This window comes from Gekko japonicus, unplaced genomic scaffold, assembly GCF_001447785.1.
Source record: "Gekko japonicus isolate JY-2015 unplaced genomic scaffold, Gekko_japonicus_V1.1 scaffold125, whole genome shotgun sequence".
In the NCBI taxonomy this organism is placed as follows: Eukaryota; Metazoa; Chordata; class Lepidosauria; order Squamata; family Gekkonidae; genus Gekko; species Gekko japonicus.
The window spans coordinates 976,782-991,748 of NW_015165834.1; the positions used below are offsets into that span (position 1 = coordinate 976,782).

Sequence of the window (14,967 nt, forward strand, 5' to 3'; positions counted from 1 at the left end):
TCTCATGAAGATACTTTTTTGAAACAGGACAATACACCGGATGCCTGTCTCGCCTGTCCTTTTGATGGACTCGGGGTGCACTTTACAACTGAATATGCATTGAACTGCAAAGCAGTCAACTGATTTGCCACACAACCAGCTTAAGCAAGAATAGATCGAGGACCAAACTATATCGCGCTAGTGGTGGACACGAGTTGTGTTTACAATTTTGGGTTTACATTTCTGCACGGTTGCATAAACTGAGAGATGAGATAGTAAGAACATAAGAACATAAGAGATGCCAATGTTGGATCAGGCCAAAGGCCCATCCAGTCCAACACTCTGTATCCCACAGTGGCCAGAAATACCAGTGCCATCAGGAGGTCCACCAGTGGGGCCAGGACATTAGAAGCCCTCCCACTGTTGACCCCTCCCAAGCACCAAGATGACAGAGCATCACTTGCCCCTATCTATACCTTGTGGCTAATAGCCACTGATGGACCTCTGCTCCATATGCTTATCTAATTCCCTTTTGAAGCCGTCCATGCTTGTAGCCACCACCACTTCCTGTGGCAGTGAATTCCAAGTGTTAATCACTCTTTGGGTGAAGAAGTACTTCCTAGTAATGACGGGGCACAAGATAGCAAAGTGATAGTAACAGTAAAGACAGGGCACAAGAGAAGAACGCCAAAGAACCAGCGGGTTGTAAAGGTTAGACTAGGATCTGAGAGACAAAAGTCTGAACCCTCCCTCTGCCACAGAAGCCTTCTCGATGACACATGAAGGTCAGCTCTTTCTACTCGGACTCGCAGCACCTCTCTGGGGGGTCACAGGATGAGATCTTTTACATCACTAGCTACCTGATTGTTTTGTCTGGAGATATCAGGGCTTGAACCTGGGACCTTCTGCATGCCAAGCAGATGCTCTAGTCAAAGCCTCACCTTTCTATAATGAATGAAACAGTGCTTTATATAGGAACACACTAGCTCCGTGGCATCTCCAGTTAAAAGGATGCTGTAATAGGTGATGTAAAAGACATCCGACTGAAAACGTGGAGAGCCACTGCCAGTCTGAGCAGACAGTACTGACCTTGATGGATCAGTGGTCTGATTCGGTATAAGGCAGCTTCATCTGCAATCACGTATGTGGTTTTGTCACCTGTTGAGTTACTGTACGGTAGGTCCATCTACCAAGCCAAATGCAATTCTAGCCAAAAGTTTGAAAAGAAGTTCAACTTGACATCAAAATAGGCTGCTAGTCTTATTGTGATAGTGCGAGGCGGTTTCTGTTGAGCAGGTCTGGAAAGGCAGCATATGAACTCTCCAAATACATAAATATGTAATAAATAATACACGTCCTTTTGTTTACTACAAAATGTGTTTTCTAGTTTCAACTTGTTTTTCTCCCTCTTAGATGGCAAAAACGAAGGTGCATGTGCTAAGGTAGCACAGAATATACCAGTCTGTAGTGTTCTCTCTCTCTCTTTTTCTCTCTCTCTCTCTCTCTCTGAAGTATAGTCACAATTTTGCTTGTAGAAATCTGAGCAGAATCCTAAACTTAGGGTGTACATTTGCTTAGGATTGCACCATCAGCCATGTATACTACTATGCCAAACAGTATATTTTTATATAATTAGCTAAGATAAATTGTGCAATTTATATTATTAAAGTAGCCAAATAAGTTTAGGTTTGAAACAAGTGTTGAATAATTTCAATTCCCCCCCCCCCAAAAAAAACCCCCCACTTTTGAAACAAACCATGGCTTCAAAATTTCTGAAATTTTTCACTCTCTAACTGAGCCCTCACAAGCAGAACCATCCTGTAAGATTTATCATTTTAGTTATTTAATTTATACCCCACCTTTCTCCCCAATGGGGACCCAAAGCAGCTTACATTATTCTCCCTTCCCCCTTTTTATCCTCACAGCAACCCTGTCAGGTAGGGTAGGCTGAGAGTGTGTGACTTTCTAAACCACTACACCATGCTAGTATAGTTTACCATTTTAAATCAAAGGCTCCTTTCACTATGGTCTGCCAAGAAATTAAGAAAAAATCACAGGCAAAGTAGGTGCCTTAATCTGCTTCAGCTACTTTTCTGCTGTTAGAATTCAGTCTTTTATGTGGTTCAAAGGAACATGATCAGCTCATCAGCTTCCTTTTGTTGCAGCAGTTCATAATAAGCACAAGATTCAAGAAACTGGGCCTTCTTCCCTGCAGGAACTGGAATATACAAGCCGAAGGCGACACTCTCTAGGCTACCTATACTTTAAAGTGGGGGGAGGAATGCCTATTCAGAAGACGGGGCAATTAAGGGGAAACTGCTCAGCAAGGCTGCCGCTGAGATTGGATCCTCTGAACAAAACACTTTGGGACTGGGAACAATGGTGCACACAAGGATGCTGAGTACACAGAGTTCCTTGGAACTCAGCACCTCGTCAGTGAAACTTTGGCCTCGAAACAAGTGGCCAGAACTGCATCCTCTAGCACAAGTCACACTTTATGGCCTTGTAAGTTCTGCACCAGGATGGGGCCTGTTGCTCTCTGTCCTTCCATTTCTCCTTTGGAGAAGCTGCTGGACAGCTAGCCTTGTCTGGAAAGCATGCAGTCTTTCAAAATGTCAGAGCAAGGGTGTAATTAGCTTTTACAATTCAGCTGGAGTAACAGAAGGAAGCCCCCTTCCCCAGACCCCAGGGACACCTTAACCCTTGAGAAGCTTAACAAAGCAAAGCACTTTTTTGCAGTGTTTGTTGATGAATCAATGCAACATGAAACAGCTTTGAGGAAACAACGGAGACTTTGCTTTTAACCCCTCTTTGTGTTCAAAAATAATGTAAAAGGGGCACCCGCAGTGTTACCAGGGTGTGTAAAGCTACCCAGTTTCACCAAAGGAATGTGAAAGCTCTGTATTTATCCATCCGGTCTCTTCTTAAGGATTGGGATGGATAAGAATGTTCACATGCTATTAAAAGAATCTTACAGAGGAATCCCAGGCAGGGTTACACCCTTCTAAGTCCAGTGATTCCAAACTGGTGAATCACTCGCCTTTTCAAATATGTGGTAAACATTTCAGAAGTAGGGATGTTAGCATCACATACCAGAGAACCCAGAGTAGGGACTCTGACAACAGCGCCCTTGAACTCCCACGGCAGCTTACAAGCAGAGGGAACTGCTAACCTGATCTTGTTTGCACTAGCACTGCACATGGCTGGGAGGGGTACTGCTGCTTTCAGCCCAGTGGGGAACAGATGATGTGAGAAACTAGTAAGATCCCAGCTGGCCTTATAAGGCTGGTGTTGCCCCCCCCCCAACTTGGAGATTTGGGGGCAGAGTCTAGGGATGGTGGAGCTCCGGGAGGGGAGGAATTGCAGTAGGGTATAATGCCACAATGTCCACTCTCCAAGGTAGCCATTTTCACCAGGAGAATGGCTCTCTAGTCCGGAGACCAGCTGTAATCTCAGAAGATCTCCAGGTCCCATGTGGAGGTTGGCAGCCCTGCCTGAATAGCTTATTACTGAAATACAAACTGAGGAGCTCTGATTCTCTGTTTTATTTCCCACCAAACTACTCTGCTTGATTCACCATGGAGTGGCTTGCCTGCTTCTTCACTGAATGACACGCCTGCCTCTAGGTCACCAGAACAGAAAGTGAGTCGCAATACAGCCTGTTTGACAAAACTCACCCTTTACAAGATCTATTAATCCACTATGCTTGCACTGTGGAGAAATGGCAGCATTTTTTAAACCAAGGAGTGGGGGAGGGAGTGGCCAGGAGTGGTAAACCTTTTCTCTGATGTGAGTTTTCCCCGAGAGGAATCGGAATTCAAACCCATGCTCAGCCATGAGGCAAAATGGGGTGCCTTGCCAAAAGTCTTTCTCTTTCAGCTTCATCCTTTGCACGGGATTATTAATGAAAATAAAATGGTGCATTCATGCATTCCTTGGAGAAGGAATGCAATACAAATGTGGTCACTATCCATCTCCGTCCTGCATCAGAAGCAATGAGCACAGCATTTCCAGACTCAGAATCCCAAGAGGCAGTAGCCCATCCCAGTTCTAGCGATATGATGGGACTAACACCTAGCCTTTCTACAACAGTTCCTCCCATTCCCCCAGACACTGAAATTTAAACTTGAAAGGCTCACAGGGTAATGCACGCCAAGCCTTGACTCCTTGCCCCACAACCTTCCCCATAAGATTTCCCAGTATGATTTCCCTTTACACAGCTATCTGACAAAGTGGGCTGTGACTCACGAAAGCTCATCTTGATCTAAATGTTCATTTTCAAGGTGCCACTGCATTTCCGTTTTATCTAGTTATATGCAAACAGCCTTTTGTGCAAGAGCTAGTGGCTCTAGCTGAGGCTGTGCTCTCCATCTACCTCCAAAGGTCTAACAGGGCCCAGAAGAACAACCTTGAAGAAGGAGCAGAAGGAAACATGTTCATTGGAATAAATAGATTTAAAACTCAGAGATAACATCCAGTTACTTTTCATTTGGATTAAAATGTGGCATGGAAAAGGCCCCATTCAACAGAGAGAAGTACAGCATATCTTGGGTTCAGATTCTCATAGATATATCTCAGAGGTTGCCAGCTCTACAGACATCTTGATTTTTTTCTTTCAGCATTAGCAGGTCAGGATCTATTATCATGAGCAGCAGAAACAATTTCATAAGCAAATGAAATTAAGTATGTGTTTGAAGAGTGTTTTCCTCACACTGGAATAATTTTCCTTTGGCATCCATACATTTTATTTGGCAGAAAATATCTGCTGTTTTATCCTTTGCGTGCAAGGTCAGGAAGAGGGATAGAAGACCAGGGGGAATACAGAGAGGCAGTTGAGTTTAGCCTTATGCAATGTGGCGTATGTTACAAAAGCACACTGCACATTTCAAAATCCACCGGGGTAAGGCAACCTACCTTTACTCTAGTTTAAATAAAGGCTTGACAAAGTAATATAATGAGTACAGATGATGCAACTTAAGGCAGTGTTCCAGACTAGAAACTTTAGCTGCTTCATGCTGTTTAGGGCTATCTTATACATTATTGTCAATAAAAAACTTGCAGCCAATCATGGCTATCTGAATGGCTTTTCTATTTTACTGTATGCATCTGAGGTGCATGTTTGAAAATATAGTGTGCAATACCTTGACTTCATCATGGCCTCCAACTACAGAGTAGGGCAAGAGGTATCAAGTAGGGCCATGCCCTAGATAGAAGCCACAGGGAAATGGCTGCAGACCAAACAATTTGTTATGGGGGTGCACGGAACTGTGCAGGGGTCAGCAATGGGGACCAGCAGTAGCATACACAGCAGTTAGAGGGACACCATCTTTACACCAATACCCCAAGGGGCAAGTGCTCTTGACAGTTCCATCTAATACTCCGTCTAAGCTATGGAGTCTTGTGAGCAAAAATTCTACTTTGTGAGCTTCTGGCATTAAAGTTGTGAGTAAGCGATTTGGCTACTGCATAAATTAGTTTGCTCTGGAGCCATCCTTCCTGAGCAAAGACAAAAATATGTAAGCCGGAGGCTAAAAAAACGGTGAGCTAGCTCACACTAACTCAGCTTGGAGGGAACACTGGTTCCATCTCTGTGGCAATGGAAATGCCAGGCTAAGCCCTGGATGGAGCAGAGAAAAGAGTGGGCATATTCAAAAAGAGACTGACTGTCAAGAATAAAAACTTACAGTCACACAAACCAAGATTAATTCACGTGGGGAGCACTGAAAAGGCATCCACAAAGAGGGAGAAACAGTTTTAAAAACACGTTCTCTGGCTGCCCCTTGGGTCAACAGTGGGAAATAAGTGCCGGGGGCCGAGGATTCCCTGCCCCCACTGGGGCCTAGCAAGCCTGCTTCTAACCCATAAACTTCAGTGGACAGAGGGAAGTAGCTTTTCTTTTCTTTTCTTTTGGGTGTGTGTGGGGGGGTTATAATCTGCATTCTTAAGAAATGCTGATTTATGTGCCTGCTGCACTAAGAGGAAACACAGCAAGTCAGGGGCAGCTGAAGCCCTCCACAGGGAAACAATTTTCCCCTTTAATGGGCTTTTGGATTCTTTCCTAGCATGCTGTTTCAGTTGCTGCTGACCTGAGCACTCTCCCTGCTCTTACATTCAGCCACTGATGAGAGTGGTACAAACTTTGGCCCGTCGTCAGGAAACAACCTTCCAAAGACAGACAGCCGTGATGAAGACTTACTAAGAGAAATCCACTCAAAAAATGTAAAATAAAGGAGTAATACTTTACAGAGTCAAAAAAATAGTATATAAATCACCAGACTAAGCTGTAGGAATTAGATCTGAAAGTGATTTTTGGAATCTATTAATAACAACAATAGTAACAGTGTGTGGCTTTTTGAATATTTGGACACAATAAAGCCAATTCAGATCCGTTATAGGTTCTATATATGCAAACGGCCTTTTCTGGACAGGGCATTTAAAATAACTGCATTCTAGAATTAAATCTTCATTTCAGAGTATTTAAATCTTCATTTCAGAGTATTTTCACACAAACTGGTTCAATCCCAAAGGTTTGGCCCAACAAGATCTGCCTATGAAGTTTACCATGTGAAACAGGACTGTCCCACTCCCCTCCCCACCCCCCCCCCCCCCAGCTGCAATCCCAAAATTGTTCCTGGGAGTTGGTGGTCCCTCAGGAACAACACGGGTCACAAAGCAGGACTCTGCAGTGGGAGGGGCAATTGCTGGAACTGCTGCCCCCTCTTCTGAAGACTAATACAATACCAAATGGAAATATGTATAAGAGTTCGGCTTTGTCTTTCTACTTCACAAAATATTAAAAGTTGTCAACCACATAACTCCTATGCAGAGTTAGTCCAGTCTGTGTCCACTAAAATCAGTCAGCTTAGACTGGACTCTGTTTTTTTTCCCCCAAATGCGATGACCCTTCGTTATTTCTTTCTTCTTCCCCAAATGTAATTGTCGTAATCTAACACCTAGAGTAATCAAATCATGAGTCTGCCAGCATCCAACATCAAAGGCTGGCATGAGAAGGTCTTAAAAGCTGGACCTAGAAAATTTGCCCCCCGCCCCCAATTCTTGTAAAATCTGTCTGATGTAAGCCGCCCTGAGCCCGCATTTCGGGGAGGGCGGGGTATAAATTGAATAAAATAAATAAATAAATAAATAAATAGAACTTGGATGGTTGCACATTTGGGTTGGCATCAGTAAAAGGTATTTCATTATTTCGTTTCTTTTTCCAGATTTTTGCATGGGCTAACATGGCTGTTTGCAATTTCTTAGACCTGAGTACTTACTCTGCAGAAAATTGCATGGAACATCATGTCACATTCCAGAATGACTAAGAAACCCAAGCTAGGATACAAGAATACAGATTAAAAGCAGGCATGCCAGCGACATGACCATGGAGAAGATAAGCACCGCCCCCTAGAGTCAGATTCGACTGGCTTCCGAGCAAGGGAAACCTTTACCTTTACTTTAGCTTCTCAGGCTGGGGTCAAAAAGGGGCAGGGAACTTGTTGGACCTCCCCCTTAGTATACCTCTCTGCCATCCCTTCGGAGGAATGCTCATGGCGGCTTGAAGCTAATAAAATAAAGCTATTAAAATGCAAGCATTAAAGACAAAGTCATTAAAGCCACCGCTCCCCATTAAAATGCAAGCATTATTAAAAAACAACAACAAAAAACAGACCAAGGCCATTCAAAAACAATCAATTAAAAACAGGAGAATGCCATTAAAACAAGCCAGACCATAACAGCAACATAAAATGCACCAGGGATCCTCAACTTTGTGAGCCTGACGGCACCTCTAGAATCATGACATGGGGTGGTGGGCACAACTACAAAATGGCTGCCACAGGAGGCAGAGCCAGCCATAAAAGGTCAAGGTTATGCGTAACTCTTCAATATACCAGGCAGAAGCTCTGTTTAACAGGATGCCTTTTAAAACCAACATATTGGTTGAAAACACTATCTTACATATAAACAGCTTATCTTCAGTCATACAGTGAAGATCTTTGTGCTGTGGGGGCAGCTGCTGCTGAAGCGATACTTTTTAAAATCTGCACAGCCTAGTCAGATCTCCAGTGGCCGATCAGAAGCTCTGCTGGGCAAAAGCTCCACCTGGCCCAATCCGCTTTCTAAAAACAGTTGATGGGCATCGGGAAAGGTGTTGGTGGGAGCAATATCATCCGTAAGTGCCATATTGGGGATCCCTGAAATACATATTGAGCAGCCTAAAATGTTGTTGTGGGTGGTTGTAGCTGGATAGTTTCTCCCATGTAAGTGCATGGTTGCCATTCAAATGTCAAAGCACTGCACCCAATGACACGTCTGCAGTAAGCGGGAAGCAGCTGTCCCTACATAACACTGGGTGGCTTGACCTTCACTGGCACTGCCAGGTGGGGTAAAGTATGTCTCAGAGCACTGGAGACACCCACTTCTTCCCTCAGGAGTCTTTGCTTCTCCTCCCCACTTGCATAATGATGAGCATTTGGGGCCATGAAACCAGAGTATCAGCGTGTCATTCACTTACCAGCAAGCACTTGGCCAAGATGTTTTCAATCAGCTTGAAGTCATTTCGTAACGGCTTGCTCTTGGAACTCGTACCTTCCATCTCCTCATCAGCATGAAAACGGAAATACTGAGACTCGTCTTTGAACTCGCTCTTCTCAAGTACTGAAATCCAATAAGCAGAAAACAGATAAACATGTCACAAACATGGAAAAGCATAACAGGAGTGGGGGGGGGGGGACAATGGCCATAGTTTTTAAAATGACAAACTATGAACAAATCAACAATAATAACCCCAGACCGCTACATATTCTTTTGTTTTTCAAGCTGCAACACCTGCCAGCCATACCCTTCCTGGGCACAGAGAAACATGAAAGGCTGTCATTTGGAGGAGGGCAAGGAGCTGTTCCAGCTGGCAGCAGAGGATAGGACCCAAAGCAATGGGTTTAAATTACATACAGAAAGGTATCGCTTGGATATCAGGAAAAACGTTTTCACGGTCAGAGTGGTTCAAAGGTGGAATCAGCTGCCTAGGGAGGTGGTAAGCTCCCCTTCACTGGCAGCTTTCAAGAAGAGGCTGGACGAATATTTGTCAGAGATGCTTTAGGCTGGTCCTGCATTGGGCAGGGGGTTGGACTAGATGGTCTGTATGGCCCCTCCCAACTCTATAATTCTATGGTGGGACTCGTGGTGCATTCCTTCCCATTCGTAACACACAGTGGATTGTTTTTGGCTGGAGGGGGCTGTCAAGGGTCTGACTATGAAGTACTGTACAGTTTTTGTGTCCCATCAATGGAAAAACCCTGCTTCAGTAATTAAAAATTAAAAATAAAATTCTTCTGAATGCAATCCATTATTGGTATTGTGCCTATTGGGGGGGGGGGGGGCATAGTCACGAAATGAGTAAGGTTTTTTAATTAGCAAATACTATCCACCACCATTTTGTTCCCAACCTTGAACTTCCTAGTTTCCGGTTATAACCCTATACACATTTGCTTGGAAATAAGCCCCATTCATCTTAGTGGCATTTACTTCCAAGTAAAGAAGAACAAGTGCTATTGTAAGTACAGTTACATCCCCCCAAAAAACCCACTGACTTCAATGGCATTAGAAGGGTGCAACTCTGTTGAGGATGCCACTGTTCATTTCCTGCTCCTAGATGAGTCTGCTGGCCGAGAGTGCTATGAGACCATGTGACCTGACCACAACCAATCACATTTTGTCACTGGATCCATTTCATTAGGCTGTTGGACTGCTTCATTGTGCAGATTTCAACAAAAACCCTGTTCTTAGCTTTTAATTTTTTTTTACATTCTATATGTTGTCAAAGGCTTTTTTACATTGTCCTTGGAACAAAATCTACCACATGAAGGAATGATTGTTTCTATGTTCCAGTTCTCCTCTAATTTATTTTTGAGCTTGCATTCTTTCTTTCTTCCCATGTAAGTCTGACACTACAACTCAGGACTTAATAAAGGGGATGGTATTGCCAACATAACCCATTGCTTATAGTATTTTGGTGACCAGTCGCAGAATAGAAAATGTTGAACTAGATCAGAGGTGTCAAGCTCATTTGTTACGAGGGCCAGATCTGACATAAATGTCACTTTGACGGGCCGGGACATGTGTGCCATAAAACGTAATGCCAGGTACCAGAGATAGAAATTGTATAAAGGACAGCAGCTGGTAAGCTCAAAGTTGTTGTATCCTCACTGCAAGGTCCCATGGACTGGGAAGGGGGTGCAGAGGAAAACCCACATGGGCAGACTGGAGAGGCAGCAGTGCAGTGCTGGACATATGCTCCCATGATGCTTGACTGCTGCAGATGAGGTTCTGCTGTGCTGAAGCCACAATGGAGTGGCTCCTCCCAGCACTACCTCCTTGCATCAGCTGCTCACAGGCCGCATAAGAGCCCTGGTTGTGCCGGATCCGGCCCCTGGGCCTTACGTTTGACACCCCTGAACTAGATAGCCCATCACGACAAAACGTATGGGCTTTTTTAACTACTGATGAACTGTTTACTAATGAGTTTGGGTGTGAAATGAAGGCATAAAGGACGTACCAATGGATACTAGAGTGACAATCCATGAGACCTTTGTGTGTAGGCACTCACAGAAGGCTACTCTGGATCCCACCTACCCACCATTCCTTGTCTAGAGACATGTTATCTTAGCAATCCTTACATCTTACAATGCAATAAGTTTGCTCTCTTTGCAGCAGGCCTGACATTCTGTCCCAGCAGACAATTATGGGCCTACGTTTTGTGCTGCCGACACAGAATCCGAAACAACACAGGCAGGACACAAACAACGGCTGCTTTTCATCCACATCTTGGGAAAATTCCAGTGAGTAAACATAGGACCATTGTGAGGCTTCCAAAGGCCAGCCAACTCCACAGAAAGACAGAGAATGACCATAGCACTAAATTAACTTCTCAGCTGCATCTCTTCTCCTTCAGCAGTTTGAAAATCATTTACTTGACTGGAACTGGTTGAACTAGTCTGAATACAGAGGTCACGTCCTAATATCCACCCTCTTTTTCTAAGGGAGGTATCTTGGATTGCTACTATTACAGCTGACCGTGAAAGATTTATAGCAATCTTACAGAAGGCTCTGCATACAACTCAGCTATGTCAGAGTTCCTCTCTACCTTCTTCTGTTTCACCCCTTCATCCCCTGACCAATATTACTTCCTGTAATCTCTGTCTGCAGCCATTTTATTTCCCACTGCTCATATTTATACATCAGAGTCCATACTACAGGGCCTTCAAAAACCATGAATGATTGAAGAACTGCACAAAATGTGTCCTGAAGATGGAGGAATTGTGATTTTGTAGTCCTCGGTTCCAGGTCCTATATCTCAAAAGGATATTGCAAAGGTGGAAGAAAAGGGGAGAAGAGGGTAACCAAGCTGATTTAAGTAGCTGGAGCATCTTTCTATAAGGAATGCTAAAGCGTCTGGTACTTTTCAGCTTAGGAAAATAGATGACCGAGGGATAACTTTATAGAGATTTATAAAATTATGCATGGAGCAGAAAAAACAGATAGAGAGAACTTTCCCCTCCCTCTCCCATAATACTAGAACTTGACAGCACCCAGTGGAGTTGATGGGCAATAAAGTCAGGACAGACTAAAGGAAAAACTTCCATTATCAATGAAGATATATCAAGATGGGTAGCCATGTGAGTCTGTCTGTGCCCGTAGAAAAGAGTGTGAAACAGGATGCTGGACAAGATGGACCACTGCTCTGGTCTACTGGGCTTTTCTTATGTTCTTAAATTGTATGCCATCCTAAGCATCGCCAGGCAATTGATTTTTAGGTAGCAGGAGACCACTGAAAAGCTGCTGCAGGCATAGGAGATAATACTGGCTAGTTAGTGCTGAGTCGGTTATCTATTTAGGGACTTTCATCCATACATATGGGATTATCCCACTAAAGTGGGGAATGCTAATCCAGGATTTGAACCTCTGATTTCCTGAGGTTTCTTCCCTCTTATTAAAACATCTGCGTTACAACACAGATTCCACAAGCATTATTTGTATCACATACAGCCTTACCCCCTAAAGAGCCTCCCCTAATTTAGAAAAAAGACATTTTAATACTGTTAAATATCCATATACAGACGTTTAGGTTTAGCTCTCAAATTCAGACATGGGACTGCGTCATACATCTGCCCTTCAAGTATCCAAAAATGCAAAAACAATATCTTTGCAGGGAAGAGAGAGGGGGGGAGGGGGAGGAAAATATAGTGCATTCATTAATCAAAGCCTTCTGGCAAACTGTCAGAGAAATCGCTGAGTCTCATTATGGCTTAGGTTTGCTGCACCATGAACAAAGGAAAAGGGCGGAGGAATGGCTGATGTGGAGAGAGCGGTCTTCGTTTGGAGGACAGATCTTCACTGCCAGCTGGGGAGCAATCAGGATAGAGGACAGAGTTTGTAACTCAGGCTTGGAAGATGTGAGCATATTTCTAAGAACTAATTATCCACGAGCCTAGTCTTTTCCTTAATATGCTAGATTTTCATCTGGGGGTTCCTTTTGTATGGCAAAAACATTTGGTGCCATGAACCCCTACCTGTGGAGCAGCACATTTTCAGACATCGGTTTAAAACCCGTGAGAACTAGACCCAAGCCGTGACCAGATGTGGTAAATGAACCATGAAATGGAAACCAAACAGCAGGCAGCCCATTTCCCATGCTATGAGAGGGGTGTGTCCTAATGATATGAGCGCTCCCATGATATAAGAGTCCCACTGAGGTATGTCCTAAATCAGTGGTGGCGAACCTATGGCACGGGTGCCAGAGGTGGCACTCAGAGCCCTCTCTCTGGGCACGCGTGCCATCGCCCCAGCCAGGCCCAGGCCATCATTAAAGTGTCGAATTCTCTGCCAAATAATTTTAAGTAAATGAAAGCATTTGGGATTGCTTTCCTTACTTTGTCTGGATCATCTTAAATTAATGTATGGGTTGTTTTTTCTAAAGTAAAACCTCAGTATTCAGGTTAAATTGCCGTGTTGGCACTTTGCAATAAATAAGTGGGTTTTGGGTCGCAGTTTGGGCACCCGGTCTCTAAAAGGTTCGCCATCACTGTCCTAAATTAACCACAAGATTGGGCATAACGCCCCCAAATGGCAAAGGAAGTGGACTGGATGCTCACTTTGATATAATTTCTGATGGCGCGACAGAGAGTTAGGGATCCTGAGTCCACCATCGAGGGTTGAGCCTGGCACCTAACTGCAGGCAAAAGCTTTATATTTTATTTAGGTGTACCTCACTTATCTCCCCAACTGGGACCCAACACAGCTTACTACATCATTTGACCAGTCTCCATTTTATCCTCACAACAACCCTGTGAGGTCACTTTAGGCTGAGAGTGACTGGTCCAAGGTCATTTCCACAGCAGAGTGGGAATTCAAAGCTGGGTGTCCCAGATCCTAGTTGGACACTCACTGCAGTGCACTGGCCCTCACTGTTCTGAATGGAAGGCTAAGGTGAGACTCTAGAAGGCAGTTCACAGCAGGGACCAAGTCCGTAACCAGGATTTTATGGCTTGTGGGGCACATTTTTTTCTGGTGGGGCTGCCATTATTTGCCATACACCCCTCTCCCTCCCCTCCTGCAAGATTTAAAGGGCTCTTCAGCTGATCAGCTGGAGGGCCCTTTAAATCTTGCAGGAGGGAGGAAGAGGGGTGCATGCCACCCCCCACTTCTTCTCAAAACCATTGAAAGAATCCCTTTAAGAAGTACGGGGCCCCTTTAAGGAAGGGAGCAGGGCTGCCAATAGCCCCGCTCTAGCAAGGAGCCAGGCAGGGACCAACAGGGGAATGGAGTCTACAAGAGGAAGAGGTTATCTAGGCATAGAAAGAGACCAATCACCATGGGGAGAGGCAGCCTATAAAGTTACGTAGGCCCTAGTAGGCTTATGGTTTTCGAAGCAGGTCCATAGCAGGCGTCCATGCGTATGCCTGTGTTACCTTATTTGCCATACCTTTCTGCTGTTCCTCTGCCGTCTGCTCATGGTCTAGATGCTGCAGACTGGTTTGTGAGGTTTTGGTAGGAAGAGGTTCTCCTTTTGGCCCTTTCCAAATTCCATATTTCTAACTCCCTTTGCAAAGCAGCAGTCCCCAATGTGGTGCCCACTGGAACCATGGTGCCCCCCAACACCTTTCCTGGTGCCCACCGAGTGTTTTTTAGAAAAAGGGAGGGGCCAGGTGGAGCCTTCACCCACCAGGGCTTCTGATTGGCTAAGCAGCTTCAAAAAATATTGTTTTGGGCAGCAGCTGTCACCACAGCGTGAGGGTATTTAGTGCAAGACTGAAGGTAAGCTGTGTGTAACCAAGAACATATTGTTAAGCAATACATTCATTTTAAAGGACATCTTTTGAAGCAAAACTTCTGCTTGAAATGTTGAAGCAATAACTATGAATCTGACATGTTGTGGTCGGCTCTGTCTCCTGCAGCAGCCACTTTGTGGTTGTGGCCACCCCCCCTGTGTCAGAATTTGAAAGGTGCCCACAGGCTCAAAAAGGCTGTGGACCCCTGCTATGGGGCAATTGTATCTAGTACACTTTTCACACATATGGCAACAAAGTCATATTGAGGCTTTTGGCTCTCCCTGCTTCTCACAGTCCCCACTGGGCCATCAATGCTTTTGGAGTAGAGGCCCTTGCCACATTTCCTGGCCGATAAGACAATGCAAGGTCCCTGTTAATTGGACGGGATAAGGAGATATAAATGAATTACCATGGTGCATGAAGCCATTGTTGCAGAGTCCAACACCCAGAGCGACAGCTTCCTCCCTCGTCTGACAGTCTCCCTGGCAACAAGAGAGGACAAATGTTACACCTCAGACCACTTCCTAATTCAAACAACTTCCCCCTGGCCTGTGACCCGGTCTCCACTCCCAAATTAGCATGGCGCTCTCTGCAAAGAAACAATAGTCAGCAATTAAAACAGGACTCCCTTTGCCTAACTCCCATTCATTCCTATATATAGCAC

The 14,967-nt window shown here is 44.6% G+C and overlaps 1 protein-coding gene across 1 annotated transcript in view; it reads right to left on the reverse strand.

Annotated features, from left to right (window-relative positions):
- The window catches only part of PREX1 (phosphatidylinositol-3,4,5-trisphosphate-dependent Rac exchange factor 1), a 202,993-nt gene that overhangs the window by 75,808 nt on the left and 112,218 nt on the right, over positions 1-14,967 (reverse strand). The window contains exons 15-16 of the mRNA XM_015410907.1: positions 14,713-14,785; positions 8,492-8,634 (exon numbers count right to left, since the gene is read on the reverse strand). Coding sequence (XP_015266393.1) covers positions 8,492-8,634; positions 14,713-14,785 — 216 coding nt within the window. The remainder of the gene's footprint in view (positions 1-8,491; positions 8,635-14,712; positions 14,786-14,967) is intronic.